We start from the raw sequence: 25,716 nt of genomic DNA, 5'->3' as shown, positions 1-25,716 counted from the left end.
TAGATTCTAATCCATGATTTGCTCGAAATACTTGCTTGCTATTTATTCAGGTATTCACAGTATGATGTCACCATAGCGTTTGAAAATGGACCGAGCCCAAGCAGCTTTTGGCCGAAACAGGATTACGAAAGATGTTTCCGCAACGTGATCGATACATGGCGACCTTTTTTCGACCAGCCAACGATCTCGTGCTGGACTATTTGCACGGAATCTACTAAACGTTGCGTGAAACTTCTGCTCTAAGCGGCCAGCTCTGTGGATAATTACTCGATGATCAGAGGAAACGAAAAACGTTAGTGCGTGATTTGGTTGCCGGATCCCAAAACATAGGCCGATGGGTCCCCAGCGAATGTGTTGTACGAACGTCGAAGCTGTAGTGGCCATTATGTGACGAGAACGTCAGCTGGGCCTAAAGGTACAATTGTGATACGCTCCTAGATCATTTCTAAGGATCTCTTGAGAGTAATTTGCCACTAATAGAAATACGCACACGTTACAGGTAGTTATACTCGACGTCAAAGATTAGCTGACCCGTAAACTGAACGCTCGGGCGGATTCATTGTTAGATTTTTAGAAGGCCAAAGTTAGTTATTTGATTATTTTTCACTAAATGGCTCAACTTTAAGCAATAGTTCCTTAGGCTAATTTATGAAACTTTTTTGAACACGAATTTAAAAGTCGTTGAGGTACATCAAAAATTCCCACCATAATTTTTTGTAGATCTGCGTTTCGTAAGTTGTCACTGCACCGTCGCAGACGTAGCCTGCTGTAGCTGATTAAGCGTCAAACTAACGCGTCACTAGCCGCCATAGTAAGAGTAGCACTACTGTTCCATAAACAACAAAAGCACAATTTCTCAGCCTTCGATATTAAAGCACACGATCTTAACTGGACGAACAGCGAATATAGGACGACCAAGCTATTGCCGATAGCTAACTTGTAAGTAAAATATGGCTGGGGAAAAGCTGTAGAGACTTTATAGGTAACTTGTATTTATTCTGTCTCGCCGAGTACTTATGTATGTGAAAATAGTGTGTAGATGTTCCGCTTTATACATATGCTTTAGTGTAGTGAGATTAGCTACAATTTCTGATAAGTAGCTAGATAAGTCGTGTCATTCTAGACGTTCAAGTATCTTTACCTAGAAGTTAAGCTTTCTTTCTGCTGATAACAGATTCTGAAACATGAATGTTTCGATTTCGTTTGACTGATCCTCTGCAGCATACAGCTTTCAGACTGTGGCAGTTAGCTAACCGCCGTTCTAGATAGTTAGAACCGTGTATACTCGTCATTGGGTGGACGGAGGATATTCGATGTCGGTCGTATAGATCGTCCCGTGGATGTAACTTACCCAACAGCGGTTTTAGATCCAAGCGGCATTTGGCCGTATTCCTCAATATCTATCTAGATAGACGTAGAACTTGAAGACTGTGCGATCATTACGCAAACGATTTTGAGTCGTCAGCCTTCAAATTAGATCTCGCTTGCGAAACGGATCCTGTTCTAGCATTCAAATACGACACTAGACCCGTCTACATCGGTGTCTGTTCGTGTCGACACATTGTCGCGCAGTATAAATGGAAAACAGCAGGTATTTTTACGATGTTCTACATATAAACGACGCATATAAAAGACGCATACGCATGCTCAGACACTGGAACTACTTGTGACGTCCTTTGTTCGTTTTGTGTTTCTCGCTGTGCGATCGATCATACTGTTGCATTATGGACTACGATGACAGCCAAGCCTATTTTGTAACGTTTGTTTTGCTGAGAAGAATGGAAAGGCGGGGCGATTCAATGCAAACAAATCTCAGAATGTAGGCGGACGTAGCTCGGGAACGCGTCGTGCGTAGCGCGTACGCTAAAATCTAATTGACTCCCAAATGTCGATTCCTACTGCCAACTAGATTACTTTAGTCTACCGCCTGGCTGGGCGTATTTTATGTAACAATTCGGCTGCTCTGAACAACTGAGAGCCCAAAGTGGAAATTATTCTACACAATCGATCGATTTGGCTTGTTTCGATAGTTATCATTAAGAAACTGTAAATCGTAGTACTCAATAACGGACCGCGTAGATAGATGCCAATAATATGAGGATACACTCGACGACAAAGCAGGGGAGTAAACAAAACGCAAAATCCCTGCATGGTCCATCACGTCAACTTGCAGTGTTTTCGATGGCAAGTATTGTTAGCTATAATATGGTTAATATTTGTTAGTCCGTGTACGTAGATCGATGCGTGTTTATGTAAATGAATTTCGGTGTATAAAAGTGCGCAACAGTATATGTACTCAGCAAGTCGATTGTCGCGCACAACTTACCAGCTAGCTACCTTCGGTACTTTCGCAGAGTTTTTGATGGGAGCACGAATTTGTAGACAAGTCGTCACTAGAAGCAGCGCTCAAATATTCATCTCAAGACAATCCAGTTGCCACATTTAATGAGCTCTCTTTTGTAGCGAATAAGTTTAGTTGTAAGTTCAATGTTGTTGAATCGTGAAATAATTTGAGACCGTGACAGATCGCCACTAGATTATCAACAGACCAGCTCCAGAAAGGATAGGTTTAGATTGTACCTAGCCGACCATTGGATGTAAAGGCAAAGTCCTCTGTCCCTTTTGCTGATACAATTCCATTTTATCTTGTAACGCCTGTGCAACCGATAGTTCACTGGCGGCTCGACCGGTTGCAAATACAGTCATCGGCTACCTATAAGCTAATACAGGCCATGTGTTTGTTTGCATGGAGTGACCTCAACACTACCGCAACGATATCCGTTATTCACGAACGGCTACACCTTCAACAGAAGGATTTATCATGACCGAACTTCCTGTTAAGGACAGGAGAGTTGAGAGGGAAAGAGAACGAAACGCCGCAGCAAGAGAAAAGCTACAGCGGCCCCAATAGTTCGATGGAACCACCCCACTACGGAGCACCTCTGGTTTTCGAAGGTGCTCGTTCTGGTACCGTTATTGCCGGTTGCTGCTGCCTTTAATCCGATAACCGCATTCATCGGCACCCCGCAGCGCCCGCGTCTCGTATGCCTTTGTGCGTGTGTATCAACAACACGTTCAATACAAATTTATCAGTATTTCTGGACCTTCTCGATAATGACTGTTGTGCGTCTGCTGCCCTGTGTCGCCGTTAAAAACGCCGTCTGACGTGCCCTGGACTGCCATGGATAAGCAATAGCTCCTATTTCGATCAAATTCATCCTTCCGGCGGCCAGTCATCGAATGTGAGTTCGAATTTAAATTCTAAGTTGTAGTAACGCGTCGCAGCTCCGATAATACGTAAAAGTCTCTGTCTAACAATACAAGCCGTCCGAGAAAACCGCGGCAGAAGTTGGCTTTCCGCCGTGTTCCGATTTTCACACCGTCTAATTCGGTACTTCCCTCTTTGCCGCGATCTGCTTGCACCGACGTTACTCGCAAACGTAAACCATATGCATGATGTCTGAATGACGATGATGAAACGATGATGACAAACACAAGGCGAGGCATGTCATAAATAAAGATACATTTCAATTTTTAGCACCCATTACTGTTATCAAGTATTGCCTCAGACGTCTGGTAGCTCCCGTAAAACGAAGTTTGTCTAACTGAGTTTCAAACCTGAGCTACCCTGCATGTCCCTAAATTCATTAGAACAATGGTTATAGAGAGGTTTTTTCATCCATATAAATATAGACCATGGATAGGATGATGAGATATTTTTTGTTGTTATTCCTGTACAGTCTATTGTCACAATTTGAATTTCAACACATCCATTGAATAATGGATGATGTAGATGTTGCCTTTACCACATCGATTAGCTCGTCAAAAGCTAGTATTTGAATATCAAACAACTCATCGTGCTTCTAGGTTCATCATGTTTACCGTCGCAACTTAGTTTCTTATATGTACCTCCCTAATACCGTTGACAAATGACACTTGCAGACCGTTCTGAAGGTCGCCAAACACGAAACAACAACGACAACACGTAGAATCCAGCGCATGATATTCATCCACAATAACCAATTTCTCGTAAACACCAGCATCATCATCGTCGCCGTCGACGCATGCAACACGAACGTGGGAACGAACGTTTCTCGAACACGAAACGGCGCACGACTTTACCGTCCGTTATGCGGTTCAGCCTCCGCTGCCCTCGCCGCCGCCAGCGGCAGCCGCGCCTGTGAACGATGCCCTCTCCTACGTCACCTAGAACGACAGCGATGGCAATGGTGGTAAGGCAACAACGATATATTGACGACGATCGTGCTGTTGGTGATGGCTTTGGCGGTCACGTGTCGCGTCTGCGGCAAGCGACAATAGTAGCCGCATCAGCTGCAGTCGCGGCTGGAGACAGCACTAGCTGGAGCTAGCAATTGACGCTCAGCGTTTGTTGGCGGGGAGTAGCGGCAAGTGAGCAAACAGTGAGGAAAGCGGGTGTTGTCTAAGCTGGTTGGTTACGGCGGTTTTCGTTGCTGAAGGACCCACCATAGGGCACTATTTACTCTAGCCAGTTGTCGTACAGCTCGTCTGTTTGCCTGTTCCCTAGTAGTCGGCCTGCTCGTTTTCAGCGAAGGAACAAACACGATGAAGTAAATGTGTGCATACAGGTGCTGACACGAGCGGAAGTGGGACTGGCTGAGTTAATAGAAGAAACACTGCTATGCCACAGACGAAAAGCAGAAGGCACTTCTACTACAATGACAGGCACGATGCAGTAAAAGGCGCGCACGTACTCAGTGCTTTAAATGTCTCTTCAGCCTGTGACGGACAGTGTTGAGTGGTGCGCTGAATTCAGCAGGTGTTGAAATCCGCTTGTCTGTCTCTGTAGATATCCGGTTCGTGTGTCTGGTCATCTTCGTGCATCCACGTAAGTGCCCGAGTGCTGCAATGATTAACAGCGTCCCCTTTCTGCAGGCATCACCATGATGAAAACGCTTGCTACAATGACAGAGACAACGAGGGAGCTTCATTGTCGGGTGCCTTTCTGTACGTCAATGCAAGCATAGCAAAGAAATCTTATTTGGGGGGTTTGTATCTCGAATAACAGCATCATGATAAATCGCTGGCGCGTCCATTTTATACTGTACAGTAGCTGTTGTTCCAAAGTGATTTAATTATTCGGTCCCATTTCGGAGATGTTAAATACCACCCGTTAGCGTATAGCGAGTTATTATCAGACGTGAAGAGTCTGACGTGTTTCATGTGCGTTATTGGATTATTATGGTTACTGTCAAACTCATCAATCTATGTGTGCTCTGGCTAACGGATACAGCTGATCTGCATGTTATCAGTGACTGTCGGAATCGTTCCATCAGGTTCAAGTGATAGCTTAGTGAGTAGCGCATTTGCTTGCCAATCTTAGGGACACGTTGTGGTCTAGGTTCGAACTCATAGGACATAGACACACAGTTTGTTTTGTGCTGGGAGCCAGCTAGCCAGCCATCGGATCTGACGCCTCACGGCAATACCGGATGTAAATCTTGAAACAGAAAGGTTAAAGTTGGGCGGAACTCCAAGATATTCTGCTGAGCTTTATATATATATATATATATATAAAAGATATGCTTTAATTGAGTAGGTACTTGCTTCCGGAGTAGGTAGTTGTGTGTGCAAGCGTATAACTAAATGATTTCTAATGAACGAAGAATGTTTAGAGGGTTTCAGCAAATAATGGCAAAAAGTAGTTGGAGTTTAAAAGAAGACCTGCGTTGTCGGATAGCTTACAGATTTACTAGGTAAGCACTAGCATATAATTGTCTCGGCGTATTCAATAGAAAACAACAAGTTGAGCCAATCGAACACCGAAATTATTTGTAGACAATTGTTGTGTACGTGATCACTTTTGCTATACGCAGCCATCAATCGGAAAGCGGAAATTTTTGGAGAGAGTTTATTTTATACATGTACATAGATCGTTACATCTTCGTAATATCATTACGGTCCGCAAAGAAACGACCCGTCATGGGCTGATTATGATTTCCATCGTAGGTTGCCATCAGCGTAACGCTATGGCCAATCCAACTGGTCAACACGGTCAGCAGTGCAGCAAATTTCAACGAAACTTGCATCTGTCCGGCCTCGCTCCCTCTGAACGGATTTTGTTGCCGATTTATGTTTAAAATCTTAAGAGTCAAACCACTATATGAATCCACCCGGTAACTATCATGGAGTTTTTATTTTTCTAGCATTTACCGGCGGCTTTTCGAGGAAGCCTTCTTCATTTCGGTGTCATCATTGTAACATTAACACACAACAGCAGCAGCATCGAAGTCCTCGCAATTCATGAAGTTCAAATACGCGTTTTTGACAAGCGTCCACAAGGCTAGGTCATAGTCATCCTTTATTCCGAACGTATAAGTGGATACACGGGTAACTGTCTCTCTGAAACCAGCCGCCTCCTTGATTAGGACAAGCTAGCCTCCGCTAAATCGCGTTCTGCCGGTCAGGCCAGCAAGGTAGCGGCGGTCATGGAAGTATTCAAAAAGTTTTTAATTTAAAAAGCCTCGTCTTACCCCTCGATGTTAATGCTAAAAGAAAGCGCCACCTCTTGATGCCCATTCCTCGTAGCTCACCCTTGTCTATCAATTTTTGTTACAATACAGTGCTACGTTTTTCGGTTTGGCCTGTCGAACACGCTCCGCTTAACGGGTTGAAAAGCTAGGGCGCTAGATGGCCTAAAATCTCTCTGCACAGCAACAGGACTTGCGAATAAGAAATATGATAACAATTTAGGCTCAAACAAGACAACATAGGAAATGTCAGAGCTAACGGGGATTCTACGTAAGCACATGTGCGTCTCATTAGGAAATGCAAAGAAGACAACAGTAATTAAACAGGATGGTGCTGCTTCTGCTGCTGTTGCCGTGGAATACTCTATAATAAGAATAAGGGAATAGAATACTTGCCAAAGAAAACACGGAAGTAATTCACTTTTTAACTACAGCATTTACGGTCCCCATGGCGTCTTTGGCGTAGCGAATAATCTCCCCACTGACTCGTAAGCGAAACTGCTGCACGTGTCTGCGAATGTTGTTGGCATTACTCATATGTTATACGGACGTATCCAAATACAGAGGACGAAGACCATCTGCCTCATACGTGTACATAATTCTAGCGTATTAAATTAAATCCATGAAAGCGGCGCCGTTTGAAATGAAACCAAATTATAATTATGTAATTATAATACCGTATCAGTTTACCGTAGCGAGGACCCCGGCCGTAACCGTCGACCTCTGCTTCTAGCAGGCGTCTGTCAAACTTATTTTTATTGCTTTAATAGCTATCCTTTGAAGCCTGCGCTATTTTAGAAGGCATTAGACGGTCTTTTTTCCCTTCATTTCTTATCATATTGAAACAATGCTATTATAGAAATATGTACTAATATCGCGGGAATCATTTAACTGGTTGGTTGTATTCAACAATTTCTAATGATTTTATTTGTTGTCTGGTTCGTTTCCAGCGCCGGTGAGTTAAGGCGGCGGCTGCATCAGTCGTGTCCGCCAGCACCGATGGGACCACGCGGCAAATAGCTATTACTTGCGGATTAAGTGACCCATTTCTTAGTGGCCGGAGAGTGCGTGAAGCAATGACGAATTAAAAACGTGTTATCGATTGTTTAAAAGTGGGCATTTCGGTCGCTTCTCACTAAACGAAAGCGTACCGAAGGCACGTGCACGTCCAACATATACAAGTGAATTGCTTCATCTGTAGCTTCTCAATTGGATATACAGTATAGCTAGGCCACGAGCAAAGTTCGCTACCAGCCTTGGCTACAGAATAAGGTACGTTGCCATTTTAACTATCCACATAAGCAGAATGAATTTGTTTGTATATGTATATGCTCCCAAGGGAGCCGCTTCAATTTGCAAGGGTAACAGAAATCGTTTCACCGCCGATACGCGTCGGCATATGTTGTCTTCAGCCACCTCTGACTAGATGTTTTACAAGCTCTGCGTTGGATATGCTGTTGTTAAGCGAGAAATCATCTGTATTCGATACGGGTCATCGTGCATGCATACATTATAAAACTGTATTACCGTGTTCGAGGTAGAACGGCTAACACAAATATCATGTACACATTCGCCAATTATCATCGCTGGATGCAGGTATCAGCTGGTTATATATGGCTTCCTTATACAAAGTCGAAGCGTAGACGATTTTAAACATATATATATATATAGTAGAACGGCGATATAAATGCTGGCCACCGTTGTCCTTGACGAAATAAAAAGCCGCCTCGGAGGCAATACGCTGTGCCTGCTTTCAGCTAGTCCGGAAAACGTCGGCTTCATGCTTCGACGCTAGCTGGGAGAATAGAAGAAGCGTTTACTGCAACTGCGCCCGGAGGCAACTATCGCCTGTCCGTCGTCAAGCCATTTAATATATGGTAAAATAACGTTGGATTACGGTACGCACCCGTACCGTACGAAACGAGAAAATGCTGTAACCAGTGTTAGTATCACTATGGCGGTTTTTAGTATCATCAAGCGTTTATCTCCAGCCGTCATCAAAAGAAGGCAGGCATCTGTCCGTACTCTGGGTGGGTTGAAAACGGCACAAACTGCGCCTTCGTCCACCCCATCGCTGCTATATCGTGTTCACTCTCTGCATACGGAGTGTGGTGCCGCATCGTAGCTCACTATTACATAACGAGTAACGTATCGGAGTGAGCTAACGACGTTTCCCCCGCACCTACTAAACTATTAAGAAGCCAAATTTACATATAGAAAATTGCAAGATAACGACCATATCGATTACGCACATTGTTCACGGTGTGTGGTATTCAATAGTGGCCGACAGAATACTAAATATACTTGGCCGAGTAAATTTATACAGTTACGAAACGCATAGGCGTATGCTAGACTGTACGCGGAGCGAATACGGTAATTAATAGTATATTGTTCGATTGAACAAAGCGTTAATTTTACATAACTATATGCGGTAAAAGCAGCTACTGCTTCGGAAGACTGAAAGATGACCGCTAACAAGGTAGATGCTTCATTTCCAATAGGCGTGGCGCTTCACGGTCCTCAAATCAGTTCCTTCTGACTTTTTCTTTGACAAAAACTTTTCGCCATAATATGGATCTTTGATTGAGACTTTCGAATGCGCCTGTTTTTTTTTTTTTTTTCCTTAATTAACTTACCAGATAAACCTGAAAACAGTGTCACAGCTAGGCAAGAAACAAGGCTGAACGTCCTGCATTAATAACAGCATATCTGTGTGTTGAACATTGAGTTAGAGCTACTTGAGCGTATCGTTAAGCATGATTCGTATGTATAATAATAAGCCAAAACCCCGGAGTATACCTGTAAATTTTGTAAGCTTTCGCAGGTGTGTCCTACGACGCGCGGAGCGCACGCTAACTACCGTTCGACCAATCAATGGAGTTGTATATTTTTAAATAATACAGTCATCGAAACAACACCGTTACCTAATGCTGGACTGCTACGATCCATGTTGCTTTCTACTGACCTAACACAATCGGAAGAACACTAACATACTAACGTAAAAAAGGCGTTATAATAATGATATAACAATGATGACAGGCGAAATAAGGCCGGTTCCATATACTTCGATCAAACCGATTAAGCTTACCGCTTTCATATACATATATATATATATGTGTGTGTATGTAGTAATATACATATAGCATATATGTGATGTCATTGTTTTATCTATTCAATGTTGAAACACTGCGGGCAAAGCAACGATGTCCAACATAGTGCTTTCTCGACATATTCTAGCGGTAGTCAGGTGGAAGCGTCACTCCACTCAGTGAGAATGCCTATTTAAAAAACCAACTAAAGCCTACCTTCGGTCAATGCACAGCTATTTTCCTGCGTCGTCTACGACAAAAACGGTGTTCCTCTAGAGGCTTGGCGTCCGCCTTTTCAATTCCATGACGACCCGCCTGCTCTATATATTCTGTTTTAACTAATGAGAATATATTGCAGTAGGTGACGGCTTCCAATGAAAACCTAGTACCGACTCAGTATATGGTGTAGGCCGATGTGCATTGACGGAGCAGCATAATTCAGTGAACATTTGGTTAAGTGGGCGATAGTAGCCGATGTCAAAGGCTGGGTTAGGCCTGACCCGCAGACTTTAGTCTATGGATCGTCACATCGATTGAGCAAAACATGTCAATGAATTAACCTTTAACAATTAACAGTAATCTAATTATTACTCCGAGTGATTCGACCTAGGCACTAAATCTGTGTCTATATATTTGCTAGCGTTTAAGCTAAGACGACGCCTGTACAGAATCAAGCATGCAAATGTTGCTATCAACATCTATTTGAGCTAGCTGCAGACTGACTTGTTGGAATACATATACGAGACCAAATTTCACACGTCGGAGTTGAATATTGCATTCAATACCGACGCATAGATACAATAACCTGTTATAGGATAATAGATAATCTGTGCCCCTCATGCAACACATGACTCGCGCCAGGTATCCGTTCATCAGCGATATTTTGTTGCGCTTTTTAAGCCTAGACAAGCCTTGAACATTGCTGCTGTCGTAAGCTAGAATTCAAAGGATGCCGTATCAGCAGATGCAAGATCTCGTAGCTCTATTTCAAAAACGATCAGATCTAGGGTGGGTTTATATACATCGTTAATGTTTTGTCAGCCGCCTGCCTATGGTTCGGTATTACCGATACTGCATTAATGCTTACGATCTTTGAAATCCCGTAAAATTCTATAGGTGGTGTTCCCCATTGAACAAAAATTATCAACATTCTAAAAGTAATTTTAAGACACGGACAAACAAGTATGAGCGTACTAATCTACGAATTTTTGAAGTACTAAACACATTAGGCAATTCTAGAATGCTTTCGTATCTTATTTGTAGCTTATAGCGAATTAGTGTGCCCCAAACGTCCGTCATTGCAATAAGCCTCAAATCCAATAAACGTATTATAGTAAAGGAATATCTCGTAATAAAGCGAAACACAAGCGATGGCTATTTCAGTGCACTTCAGTCAGATCACGAAAAAACGTCGCTGGCGCCATTTCTACCAGCTTTAGATAGACGAGTCGTAGTGGGGCTCCTCCCTGGCAGAATGTTTAACATGCCCTTTATAATTTAGCAGGCGATCATTGCCTCTCGGTGCTCGTCCCTACATCTTACCACAAGATCGCCTCATTCCGATGGGCGACGCCATAAGGTACATGAGAAGCATGGGAGCCAAAAATATGTCCAGGAGAGCAAAAACTCGCGCGAGCTTGCGTTGGCGCACGGTCAGAAAGGTTAAACCTCTTGCCGTCCTGAAGCATAATTGACTGATAATTTGCATCGATCCTGCGCGTTCGACAAATGCCGGACTTAACTGATGTCGTCGTAACAACCCTGTGCCAACGTTCAGCTGTTCAGAAAGAGTTACACACGAGGTATTTTTTCGTGTTGTTCCATGCGGTCATCCTATTTGATATACTGGCAGTTTTGCTTGGAATCAGCTGCTTAAAACTGTCATAGCAGGCCAGACTGGGTCTGTGATTAACGTAAGAGGTCTACCTGCGCTTTTTATTGTCGACTAAACGTAATTATCGTGAAAATTAGTTTTTTGTTTTTGCTCTGTAAACCTTCTGTATTGTGGCCCTCCTTTGTAACAAGACCAGATCGGTTACTGCGGTACATCTCCATTCTCCGGTTCTAATGTATATCCATCTGGCATTTGAATTCTCCTTAGATCAGAACGAACTGTGTAGAAGCTATACGTTATCTTTCGAACGTTTTACGCATTTCCTTTTCTACCGTAAATAAGTCTACTTCTCCATAGTAACCAATAGCAGGTAATAACGAAATGCGGTTTCATTCATCTAGACTCAGAATTAGATGACTGGAATGAACAGAAACAAAATTACCTTGGTTATTATTGTTAGAAATTATGATTGTGCTTATATTCAAATCTGTATAATTAAATGAAGAACTGTACATTCTACTCAATGAAATCCGAAGAAAAGGCACGAAAGCTAGCTCCAATCGATGGCCCGCTTCATAAATTCAAACCTAGTTACACGTACGTCACAGTGTGCATCATAGGAAGTTCAATTTATCGTGAGCGCCTGCCGTGACGGTGGACGCACTAAAGGAATACGTAATCGTCTGGATTTCATTAGCGCGTAGGCATAACCTAAACAATGTTTTATGAGGAGAACACGAATAGGTTTTGGTTAAAAGAGAAGAGCATCGAGAAACGGGGAACGAAAGCTTGGAAGTTTTTCCGCCAATTACCTGTGACATAAATGAGCTCCAGGTAGCTAAAAATCAAGCATGCTCATAACTATTATGTAACATCCGCTGAAAGCTATCGTTAGTTATGCGTAGGATACAACAACGTCTGTTTACAGGCACCTCGCCGCGCAGCTAAGCCCCTTCAAAAACTTCGAGCACAAGACAAGCCTAAACAACTCAATCCAGCAGCCATATGATGATTTGCCACGGTACTATTTTGCTTGTTAGCGCGCTGTGCAGTTTTTAGTGTCGCCTATGGAAAGAAAAAAAAACAGTTTTTCTGTGGTTTTTGATAATTCGATTTTGGTAGCGGAAGCTGCATTGGGTTTCAACTGTGGTCATTTGTTCTATATTGCGCAGCCATAACACCAGTGATGTGTTTGACTATCACAGCGAAGAAAGGGCGGCAAAATTCAAAGTGCTGAACTTCGCTCTAGAATATTTGCCATGCCGAGGGTTTGCATGCTAGTAAGCTTAAGGGTAGGTAGAACTGCTCCTTTTAAGAAGTCAATGCCTCGCCAATGCTCTGATGAATGCTGTCAACATCAGACTGTAACATGGCGGACGTCAAATCGCATCGTGCAACGCAAAATGGCATTTAGGTTTCACTTCGATCGGTGTGAGTTAGGGATGGTGTTTTCGTGCGACGTAAAAAGCTAGATCAACTGCGGTGTTACAATCGAACGACTTCCTGTGCACATGATGCTTCATGATGAAGATCGTATTCGGTTCTAATGAGTTCCCGTAAGTTGGCCATAGTTATAAATGTCAAACTTACGGCTTAGCAGCGCGTCATTTTTTCGAAGTTTTCGTTGCCGCATTAAGTATTTACCCTATGCGTGAGACTGTGCAAGGACAGTTGCTTGTATCCACTACGGATTGTTCCGATATGCATACATATGTGGGCTATTTCATAGTTCTTTATCTCTATCCTAAAAGTTCCCACGACGTTTTGAAACCTTTCGGGTCCAATACATTTTCTAATCGAGGAGTGCCATTCGAGCTTGCATTATACATTATACATTTATACACAGAATACGTTACGGTTACAGAGCTAACGTTTTTGTCCGGTGGAGAGAGACAGGTCCGCGTGCTCCTATATCTCTAAGATAAATTGCTCATTACATATGAAAATGTTCACGAGTAACTCATGCCGAGGGTCTGATGCGCTGTCAACTAAGCTGCCCCTGCTTAATTTTCGCATCCTTGACGTAGATATGATTTTCTTTACAAAATATTTAAAATGCAATCTATCAGCCATATACTTGTTTAGATATATTTGCCTGTTGGAAATTCTCGTCAGTGTCTAAACACCTTGTCTATATTACACAATAGGATCGTATTTGTCGCGCGTCAAAATGAATCTCGTGCGACTCCTTGTCGAATAAAGTTAACATAGACTTTCTTATGGTACGATGGCATTTAATCTTGGTAAACGGGTCGGTTCCTGTGTACATATCTTGCATTGTTATTACGGAAACAAAGCGAAGAACGAAGACTGTCGAATAATAAACGGTAGTCCTCATTGCTTGCATTATAGTATAGCGGACCGAAACGAATAACGGGTTGGTATCTTGTACAAGAGATAATAATGACGGCCGTAACGGAATCAGTGGCAGTAAAAGTAGTACAAATAGTCGTAGCAGAAATTGCTGAAACCAATAGACATTCGCTATACTATATTTACGCCTTTCTTTTTTTATTCGATATTCGCCGCTGCTGTTGCTTTTGTTCCTGTCAAGCATTTGCAAACACAACTTCTCTGATCTGATCTTCTTAGACAGCCAGTCAGCCAGCCAGCCAGCCAGCCAGCCAGCAGCGGCTGACACGGCAGCCGTTGAATCAGCATCAGGGCCCTATCTGATTAGATCTTCGGCTAAACGCTTCGTCGCGTCCGAAGCTACGTCAGCTCCACGCTTCGAGTGCCTTTGCCTCAGCAACTGGTTCAGCGCCCCTATACGCGCGTTGCTGGCGTCGGCAGGCGTCTCGACACGAGCGTCTCTTACTGCGACGGCAAGGCGAAGAAGGTGGTACTGAGAACGGAGAAAAGCAAAAAACTGCCGCTACTACTATTAAATTTACTAGCTCTACTTTTATTACTAGAACTGCACGATGGCGGACAGACCACGCGGAAATGTGTTGCCAATATTTCCACGACTATAAAGTCTACCTTCCACCCGACCGACGAGCTGATTGCTGGTCGATCCCTAGACACCGACACCCGGAGCGGCAGCGTTCGACAGTCGCGAAGAGGTGAATGATAATGATCAATGAATAAGAAAATGTTAGTGAATCTTCTGAATAATAATTATCGCATGACCGCTCGTCCGACCGACCCAGTGAATGACGGCTGAGCGGTTTCAGGAAAAGTTTTCAGGCAGAGGGAGGAGAAGCAACGCGAAGGTAAACAGGAAATTCCGCCTTTGGCCGGAAGACACACACTGTTACATCTGTCTGCATGAAGAGCCCGATAGCCAATGAAACGTTATCGTATTTGTAGTAATGACAGCGATCTTATGTGATCTTGTAGTCTAATTGTAGTGGTCATAACTTCGATTGCGACGTGGACGCTCAATGGAAGTGTTCGCTTGTTTTTTCGGTTCAGTGCGCTACCATCGCCGCCTCATTTCTGCCACGATAACGCGTATTCAGCACTAAACGGGTCCACTACATAGGCAACACGCTTACCCCTAGAAGATGTTCAGCTTAGTTAAAGGTTAAATGGGCAATCCACAATTACTATGGCGAAAACAGCTATGGTTGGGAGTCGATAGGCGTGGTAAATGATTACAGACTAATTAGAGGTCGCCATTTTGTTCGAGCAACCCTAGCCGGCATGCACGATGGAAATTTAATAGATCTGACACGTACTTAGCTCTAAGGTGAGAGGTAGTATAACAAACTGCTGTTACGGCGCACGTGTCCTTCAACGAATGACACGAAAAGAAAATTACCTACGGCACAAAACAGTGTTTGTGCTTGACGTTGAATATATTGGTAGCATGTAGCCAGGCCGGAAGATTTGGCTCCGGGAACATGAATCCGTGTCAACGTTGTACAATATTGGGGTGGGCATAGAATTATCACGCGTCAATGAAGTCGAAAGCATAATTTTCCATCATTGACTTTGTCATCCTATCGTTGTTCGAGAGCTCACTACGCCACTGCCTGCAGACACAACAATGATAGACAAGTTACAGTACATGCGTATGGTTAAGATAAATAGTTTGTGTCTTAGTCATATGTACATGTATCGGAGTCATACGAATGCGTCTGATTGTGTTATCCGGTAACGAGGAACAAGGAATGAGCTGTGCTATAGCACACGCGATTACTCAGCAGCGGAGTGTTTAAAGCAGCTGAAATACCATATTATATATCTGTGTCTAACATGTGTTTTGCATAGATTAATATGGATAACACACACATTGGTGGGAAAGTATTATACAGGCAAATAGAGAGCTTGAGGTAAATCAATCGTTATTAGAAATTGACAGCACCGAATGTGGGGAAACTCTTTTGACAGTACGCAATGGGGTACCTGACAGTGTAAAAGTCTGCACTTTCTTCTTTCGTTACTCCTATTTGCAGTGTATCTTCCTTTTTCCCACTACTTTAGTTATGAAAACCGTCAAACTTACAAGTGCCTTTGGTTCCAGCCTGTATATATTGGGTTAAATGAGTTGCAGCGCTTCTTTTTACCAAATAGAAGACATGACATTCTTCATCCCTGTGACAATCAGTTATTGTCTTATGTCCGTTTCAAATGTCAGTTTCACAATTCTCTCCCGTCTTTCCACTAAATGATGTATGCCGTCTTGCCAAAAGGTACCGGGTTCTGTCTCAAAGAAGCTTTCTAACGACGTTTTGAGTTCTGGGCCAGTGTAGAAGGTAAGGCAACGAAAGTAATTGTTCAGTGGACGAAAACAATCAAAATCTATTGGCACAAGCTTCAGAGAAAATGGTACAACAAAAATTTTCATATGAAGATTACGAGGGCAGTTTTGGCAATGTTTTCCGTATATGGTACCACGTTGTCGTGAAGCAGGATGACCTGACCCTGTTCTTTGCTCGAACTTTTTTATTAAATAACCTGGCTGACTCGATGCAACTGGGCCAAATAAATCTGCCGATTACTTGCCTCGTGCGTAGAAATCAGTTCTCAATGAACCAGGCCTTCACAGTTCTGCCGAATGTAAAGCGTAACCTTTCTCGGGCCTTGGGTCCGGGTTTCTCTTTTGGAGACACCCATCTCGACCTCTGGCTTCTGTTGACATATCTAAGCCACTTCCCATTGCCGGTGACAATTTTGTGCAAAAATCAGTCACTTGATACCGGGCGAGATATTAAGATATAACATTAGCCATAATTTTTTGTTAATTTCAAGGAGAGCTCATGAAATACCGACGCTCGAAGCTTTGGTTCAAATCCAAATTACATAAGTTGGTTAACAACAGTCGTATGGCTGCAGCTCATCCTCCTTGGCCAATTTACAGATTCTTAGCCCGCCATCTCTTTTCAAAAACCCTTTCAAGTGATTGTCCTCAGACTCAGGCGGTAGGTCACAGCGATAGTATCCTGTAAATACCGGATACCCTTCTTAAGCTTGGCAAACCACATTTAAGCCATCTGTTTGACGATAACATACTTATCGTACATAAGGGAAATGTCATGAGCTACCTAAGCAGTGCTTCAGCCTCGACAAAATGCATAGTGTAGAAGATGTAAAACATGCACTTTGCTCCTCGTGAAACATACATCTTTGAGGAATTGTCCTGAAGTTGCGTTCATGCACCCTCGAACGGTATATCAAAAGTAAACAATAAGTCTGACATAATAACAACAACTAACGTTTGACCAAAACAAAACCCTTCTCATGCCGTTACCTTTAATTTGTAATGTAACGTTTATCATCATTCCTGTTCGACAACTAACGACAAAAAGGCTAAGAAAGAGTACCTTTTGGCTGATTCCTCAGTATGTCAGCATGGTAAAGAAATGGCCATGTACCTATGCATAGCTATCATAGGTGTGCTTCCTAAACAATGCTAGTGATACTTGCATTAATTAATTCACAGGCACGTAGGAGCGCAGTTGTACCGATCACGTCTTATTCTGACTTTAACCAATAAAGAAGATAGCTAGAAGGTGATACCGTGAAAACTATTTTTATATTTAACATATTTTGTAAAACATGAGTTTATTATGAAATCGTTACGGTCAGAGCCGAACCACAAACTGGTTGAAATTTTTTTCCATAGCAGCAGTCCCATATGAAGTTAATAACGCACAAAGATAAACTTAAATAGTAAACCTGACTCCAGCCATTACATTATCGAGTAAGTTGAACAAGGCGAATCAGTTCAGCGTTAGATTAGACGCTGTGTAGTGCTATTAAATCTTGGCAGGGTTTATCAAACCATGATCCAGTCCGATAAGTGGGTCTGGTACGGTCCTGGCAACCTAAATCGGTCACACCTTCCTTCGACGATAGCTAACAGTAATGCTAGACGGATCCTATTCGCGATTTTTCAAAGTATAGAAACCAGAATATATATAGCAATTAAGTAAGTTACTTTGCCTTTGTTTATATTGTTATCTTAAGTATATCGGGTGTGTGATTCACAAACGTGCTCTATCTCGAGCCTGGCTAGTTGCTGGACGCAGCTGAAGCGTCCGTATAAATACGGAGAACCAGCTAAACGAAGTATTTCCCTCGTTCTTTATTGATGCAACGTTGTTTTTTATAGAATGTTTGTTCATAAAGCGAAACAAGCACGCTAGTAGTAATCAGAAGACCCTGAGAGAGCCCGACGTGCCTTGTTCGAGTACGCCTTCGCTCTCGCACGGCTTGAAAACGATAGATCTATTCTTCTAATTATAGACTGTTGCTATACGTGACCTCTTTTGTTCCTTTCCGGCCGTCGTCACCCTGACTGATAGTAATGAAACTCTAATCATTATTAACATCGAAACAAATTATTATCAAACTGATAAGATGCCATTGAGAATTCTCAACTGAGAGTTATCTAAGTTTGCAAAACAAAAATTGTACTTTGTTGTGGTTCTATAACGCAGTAGCAAAGGCTGGCTGGCTGGCTGACTCAGTCACATATGCATGTTAGGTTTAGGAATTATAATATAAAGACTGGCGTCGGTTGATATATAATGAATGTCAGGAAGTTAGCCGCTTACTATTAAAAAACAACCATGACACTGTTGAGCCAGCGGTAATTCAATCAAACATTGGACAAACAGGAGCCAATAACTTACCGGAATACGACAATAGATACGACAAAGCTTTGTCACTGAATCTGTCATAAGATCTATTCTACTTTTTATCGACGTTTTTTTTCCGTCTATCCGATTAAATCTGATAACTTACGATTGCTATTATGAGATAGCCTGCTCAATGCGCTATAGGTAAGTTGACCTTTTTCGTGCGAATAGTCTCTGAGAAGAACGTATGTGAAGCTGTTATTATACTGCTTCCAGTAGCCTTTTAAAAGCCGCTCGGGAGCGTAAGTTACTTCGTGTGATACACATCATTGGAGATGTTAATAATGGGCGGACTTAGTAAAAAAGTAACTGCATATATATAAAAGTAACAACTGTATATTCTGTTTAACAAAACGGTAAGGCAACATGATTTTAGAAAACATTCTTTCAGTGAAATTTTAGCCTGGTCAGATAGCAATAGACAAATGCTACGTCTATTGGTCTACAAGTAGCAGTTTTCCTACTGTGTGATATTTTTTTTACGCCAATTTGCTGTGAGGGTAGCGTGTTAGATCCCGTGATATTGAAGCCTTTTGTCTTCGTATCGGTATGTACGGTAAGTTCCTGAGGATCAGTGTGGCCAACAACAAACCAAATAGAACTGTCCATTTGCCATAAACAGCAACTCGGCACCATCGATTAAGTTCGCCAATTTATTTACTGTTAGTATATAGTGTCAAGGATTATGAGCAATAATACATATATTGTAGGATATAAACAGTCAGCACCGAAAGCGTGACTACCTAAGGTCACCTTGCATTTGTATTCTCGTATCGTATTTATTGCCTGTTCCAAAGCTCTTCTTGTTCCCATATCACTGCTGTTGAACTAACAGCAAGGCACTTGTGTCCTAAACCTAAACAGAGACCGAAGCGTGTGCTGAGGGGTAACATTGGAAACAGGAACAACAAAGGAACGCGAGCGCTAGCAACAGCGGCTTCGGATTTGCCATTCTCGACCTGAACACGAACGTTGATCGCTACGCAGTTCGCCTGTTATCCAGTCAATTGGTTACATATCGTCTTCATAACCCCATCATTTTCGTCATAATTTACTAGCGACTTTTTTCACGCGGCGATCAGCGATACTCCGAACAACGGTCTTCCTGTTGTCCTACATCGCCAGCTATGATGGCTCCTGCTGGTTCCTGTACAGTCGTAGCGTTGTCTATTACCGGGACTGCTCGAAGCAGTAGTAGTAGTAGTAGTAGTAGTAGTAACGAACGCATCGATTCGATTGTCTCTTGCGGTAGCAAAAAGTAGTGGCTGTGATCATCAATAATGCTATGTCTGTACAATGGACAGTGAGCGCTGTTGATTAGTGCACAAGTCACTTTCGCTCTGATAAGGCCATCTGCCGATACAGAACCGCTCAGAAAACGAACTCGGAAAGAGCACATCAGCTAAGTTAGAAAACACAATTTGACAAATGAATGAAAATCTTCAGTTGCTCAACCTTCAGTCGAGTTCGATCGGAAATCGCCGACGCTGATGATAATTGTTCCATTGTGTAACTTATGTCGAGGTACATCGATCTGACGCCACTGTACTGTCATATGGTAAATCTACGTTATCTTTATAGGGCAGTTCATATGCACCAATTTAGACGATTCTCTAGCCCAGTCGGCGCGGATCGAACCGCTGATTTGTATATCATGTTATAATAAATATGTACGTTGAGGTAGAAATGCAGAGCGAGACAATATTTTTTAATGAAGCAAAAGAGAGTTTGGAATGCGTGTCTGGCGTGACATGATGGGCGTTCCTGTGCATGGCTTTTTTTGCGTGTCCCCAATTAGGAAAATCGTTCGAATTGGGCACGCACTATCCTAGAACTATTGAGGGCCTTCAATTAAAACAAGTTCGGCAGGAGCCAACCCAGTACGTTTATAAAATAACAAGCAATGCAAGATCGAATTTCAAACGCACAATACATACAATGCTATATACTTTTATCATAATTACATCCTACACCCACACGCGGTAATAATGCACACTATTTCTATCAGTGAGCCTCGTGGCATTTCGGGGTAGCGGCTTTCGATTGACTACGTTCGAAAGCCTAGTACACGTTAGTTGCGTACTTCGAATTTCATTTGCTACCACGACAGTTAGAGAAATTACCTCATTTGGAGATAACATTTACGCTAGACTTCACTTCTACTAAAGCTGCAAGATAGTCAATTGTATTATGACTGTCTTCAAGCAAAAAGATTCGCGAGGCGCTGACTTTTTCTCAGACGTCGTGCGAAGCCATCAAACTGACTAACACCGATTAACTAACAAACAAATGCTTATGGATAAACCGATTCTTGGGGTCTACTAATACTACCCCTCAATGCTTCATCCGTCTAAGAATCAAGAGTAAACTTCTCATATGTTTTACTTCCAGGTATTGACGGCTGCTTGTCATCCAAGCAATGGTCGGAACTTTCATTGCGACGATGTAACCTTTCGCCCCAGGATCCTAACCATATTCAACATGTTTTCAATGCCAGCGGGTCGGACACGGATTGTGCAAGTGAACTATTTTCTGACTACCAGCTTTGTCTGAACGCTTTACGTTGGTTAAGTCCGTGATTTGAGCTGGGGTCTAGTCGTGTGGGACTCTGACACGATCGTACGCTATTTCGTAGTCAGAATGATCGTGTCAAGTGAGCAGCAACAGCAGCAGTGGAATTGTCAAGTAGGCCTATTTATCTAGTGGGATTGAGCTGATCAGTAAGACGACTTCGCTTCATCGGTAGGAGTCAGCTATGGCGAGCTATGGGGTACCGCAGGAATATGGCACCACGGTTGCCGCTACGGGGGTGGCAGAAAGCCAAACGTTGTATTTCGATCCCGCCGAAGAAGATTACTTCGAAACAGAAGGAAAGAACTTTGTTGTCGTACAAACAATGGTAAGTTTCTATAGAGTTGCTTGTTAGTAGCACGAGTCTGTATGGCGTCTATTATTTTGTTAAAACCAAACGTTTTCAATAGAAACCTATTAGCATCTTGATATATATATATATATATATATATAGTAAGTGAACTGGATGAATTCTGGTATAAATTCTGAAAAGATACCCAAGCGGTAAGTAATACATCTACTGGGTCAATTTAAATCAGTAGCCTTTTGCATGAATGATCTATGGCAACGATAGCTAGAGCGAGGCCCTGCTCTTAGTATACAATAATGAGGTACAAGAGGTACTGGTGAACATTTCGACCATACCCCAGTTTTTTTCATTCATGAAGAAATGTACAATTGCCACCGTAAAGACCGCTTACATATATCCCGATTTCACAGTTTACAAAAAACGTACTCGGCTAATCTGGGTGTCAAGCTGAAATCACCCCCATAAGAAAAAAATGCGCGACGTTTTGGGGTCACATAACAGCCTGAATATTGACTCCGGTTTCCCCCAATGATGAAAAAATTATTTCTCAATAAATATGCAGAAGAACGCTGTTTGTTAAACAGTGGCCGAAAACAAGTTTTCGCCGAAGCTACAACTGCCCACTCCAAAGTTTTGATCGTCGTCGCTCGGCCTTAAGTAGATTCGCCCGGTCATTGATTTCAATGTCATGACAATAACTATGACTGCTGGCGATAGCCATGTTCCCCGTGAACCCGTTACGATTGTATGTGTCGTTCCATTGTCTATCCAGTGCGGCTACTGCTGACCACTGAATTGAGGAGCGTCCACAAAAAAAAATAACGAATCAACCTTCTTTTTCGCTAGGCCTACCACTGATGCTGTCTCAAGAGCCTTCGTAAACGAAGTATCATGCGCGTACGCACAATAAATCGTCACTAAGTGAAAACATCGTGCATATCAACTAGTTTTGGTTCTTGCATCGTCGCTCTAGTTGATTGCTTGGTTGGTAGCAATATACGGTAGGTTGTCTCTGCCCAGAGTAACCGGCGTCTGCTAGGACTATTGTTTCAGCCGTTTGTGCTGGCTCTATTACGATTATTATTGTTGTAGTCAGCGCGTCGTTGTCCAGCACATCGTGCTCGTAACAAACCTCTGCTTTCCCGTCGTCTTTGGCCAAACTGCTACCGCTGCCGCCCCTATACCAGCTTTCCCTTGCAGGGTGGCACCGCGTTTGTCGTGCTGACCCGTACTGAACTGCTGGTCCGCTTGGAGCCTCGTTGACGCGCAGATATGTCCACCAGCAAGTAGGCTAGCGACGAGACACTCTACCGATATCGTCGAGTTGCACAGGCCTGCTTCGTTACGTTTGTTCCCGACTCGACCAGAGCTTAACGCAGACACAAACGTAAGAGTGATGCGATTGGGCAAAACGAAGCACCGCTGGCTAGAGCAAGCGGGCGGTGACCGCATCTGGCGACAGATAACGATACGAACACGCGTACAACCAAACAAATACCCTATATTATGTTCGGGGTGGGAGAGATTCTTGTCGATCGTGATGCGTCGCTGTGTTGGTGCCTATCGACGCATTGCAAGCCAGCAGGTTCATGAGCGACGCCGAAGTAAGCTAGCGTTCACGGCGGTTTAACTGGTGGTTCTCGTCTGGACCGGTTCCAGGATGGCTGCCGACCGTTCGTTAGCGAACTTCGCTTTAGCCAGAAGTTGAAATATGCTACTTGTAAAAGATAGGTGATGTTGGTAATACAAGCAGAGAAATAGACAAGTCTGGTAATGGGTAATACTTGCCCTGCAACCCATCGACTAGAAATAGACATGGCTGAAAAAAAGAATGAACTTAATGCTTTGTTTCGCCCTTAGAGCACGACACGTTCTTACTAATAAACCGGAGAAAAGATGACAGACTACACTAAGCATCTATTGCACGAGTCGTTATTCGTATAGGTACACGTACGATGCCGAAGTGGATATACCCCCCAACGACAAACAACAGAGAACTATTGACATAGTATCCTTATATACACGTATACGCGTAACGTCATCTTTAGAGCCTATTACGGGAGAAAAATATTTTCTAAGATGTAGTAAATTGCGACTGAAATATGTACCAGTTACGTGATTTGTCACATGTTCTAGTTAATTAGACCCCAGGTAAGTAACAAGGCGTCATTCGCTGCGCGGTCGGAATTTTACAGTAGTTAATGTTGAAGCTCGCGCCTCTTTTTCGAGTGACCCATTCTAACATTTTAGCGCTACGCGGACTTCAGGGGGATCCGTGACCTCCGATAGCTGTATTGTCTACGCTAGGGCCCAATAGGAATCAGCTGGGTCGAGGCAAAATGCCCCAGACCAAATGGACAAGTATCAAAAGGTTAGGCGACACCACTGACAACAAAAATGTCTGCTTTATTAACCAAATAAAGGTGGCCAGCTTAGTGGGTCTACTTTATATCTGTCTAACCCTCTCTAGCCCCCAATCATAATCACCATTGTAGATGTGCTTCGAGCCAACGCATAATAGTCGCAATTAGCGCTAGCGACAGGTCCTCAATCGTAAGGATTGCGCCACGTTTACTGGCTGGTCGATATTTATCGATATGTTTAGCTATCTGCTAGTATTGCACATATACCACAATCCATTATCACTCTGCAATTTGTAATAGGAAGCAGATATGTGCACAGAAATGACAAAAAGCTATACAGCTGGCCATTTGAGAGGGACCGCATGCAGTCTGCATCGCTAATCGGGCTATGGTCTTCGAAAAAAAAGCCGCAATGCAGACACATTGTATACTTCATTATTGTATATATACTGTTCTACACGGCCGTTATCTGCTCTCCGGTACCCAAGATGTTCGTAATATTATTATTACATTGGCTCATTTGTTTCCATACAACTCCGTGCCGGACATCGTCATAGTGACGTACAAGTCGTTACCTATTGTGTGTCCATTTGTTGATCGCGCACTGCGGTGCAACGGCAGGAGTTTTTCAAGTCTCTGGAACACTAGACACACCGTATCAGTCAATTATATAGATTTACATAGTGGTTGGATGCCCGAATGTCCCATATCCCCTTTATATCTGCATATATTGCTACATACTAATGCATACCTTTCTATGCGGATCAAAGCCTTCGTGCTGACATGTCATCTGGTACCAATAGTACTACGGTACTGGTAATAAATTGTACTTCTAATCGTAAACTAATAATTCGCAAAATCCTCATAGTCGTTAGTAGATGCTTTAGCAAAGATATCATCCAGATATTCGAGTGATTCATGTGAGTGATACAGCTGCTACTCTTGCCTCTTGGGCGTCTCTTATGCCCGACCTTGTTTGGACTAACTATATACTGGTAATAGCATAGATAGGGACAAAAATTACAACGACAGTTGACAAAGTAATCAAACCAGTTGTCTTCGCAATGTGACCAAGAGCTGATGAAGCATATGATGTAAAATGCCATTAGTGAGGTTACGATGAAGATCTCCAGTAGCCCATCGAACTTGTAGCGGCACTGTTACGCGATCATACTTAACAGACGCTTGAATCCACCGACCATGACCTTCCCCCTGCCTACAGCAAAAACACCGCCAACTCGACAAGCACTGCCATCGCCATTTTTGAACGCCTTTCTGCATTCAGGGGGTGACGCGCATATTCCCCAATCGGCCGTCGTGCCATGCATAATATAACTGTATTGGTCCATAGCAGTGCTACCGCATAGCGTTCAGCAAGCCGACAACAGTATTCGATGTATAGCAGTTCTTCTTCTCTGATAGTTTGGTTCGTTTAGGGCGAACGATTAGGGCAACCCTTGGGAGTAATTGTGTGCCAACAAATTAGCGAAGACCCCTAATACCCTACGCCATTCAGTGAATCCTGGCCAACATCAGACATAGATGCGACTACACAACGAGCAGCCTCATGTGCAACAGCCGCTACGAAAAGCTGCATCAGGATCAGTACATCCGCTCAACGTTGCTAAGATCCAATCAGATTACGTATGATGACGATGATGTCTCGTACGAAGGCAAAGGCAAAGGTCGAGAAAACATTAAAGAATAAACACTGCATATCTGAATTAACTAATAACTCGATCTACAGCTGTGTGCTGTAGAGCGTTCTTCAGCTTTTGAAAACTCTTATACTGCCAATTAACTTTTCTCTATTTTTCGAACTAAGTCTTCTACCATTTTTTGGATTTGTAAAATTCACCCTATCTTTATATGATACGAGTACGTTGTAGTGCTTATATGGGACGTAAAAGGAGAGACTATTCGTTACATTCGATCCTCTATCGTGTGTG

General features: G+C 42.9%; 1 protein-coding gene across 7 annotated transcripts in view; it reads left to right on the top strand.

Annotated features, from left to right (window-relative positions):
• Positions 1-215: 215 nt before the first annotated feature.
• Positions 216-25,716, top strand: part of LOC111259238 (death-associated protein kinase dapk-1) — a 62,434-nt gene continuing 36,933 nt past the window's right edge. Inside the window, exons 1-3 of one of the 7 annotated variants that reach the window (XM_022831082.2) lie at positions 216-415; positions 7,460-7,781; positions 20,915-21,422. In XM_022831082.2, the coding sequence (XP_022686817.1) occupies positions 21,279-21,422 (144 nt within the window). In that variant the 5' untranslated portion in view covers positions 216-415; positions 7,460-7,781; positions 20,915-21,278. Of the gene's footprint in view, positions 416-3,224; positions 3,243-4,172; positions 5,494-7,459; positions 7,782-11,099; positions 11,401-20,914; positions 21,423-25,716 lie in introns of those variants that run through there. The other 6 variants (XM_086967810.1, XM_022831081.2, XM_022831080.2 and 3 more) reach the window with 6 other exon arrangements.

This window comes from Varroa jacobsoni, unplaced genomic scaffold, assembly GCF_002532875.2.
Source record: "Varroa jacobsoni isolate VJ856 unplaced genomic scaffold, vjacob_1.0 scaffold_310, whole genome shotgun sequence".
Classification (NCBI taxonomy): domain Eukaryota; kingdom Metazoa; phylum Arthropoda; class Arachnida; order Mesostigmata; family Varroidae; genus Varroa; species Varroa jacobsoni.
The sequence above is the reverse complement of the archived record's forward strand: the minus strand, read 5'-3'. Positions and strand labels throughout refer to the sequence as shown.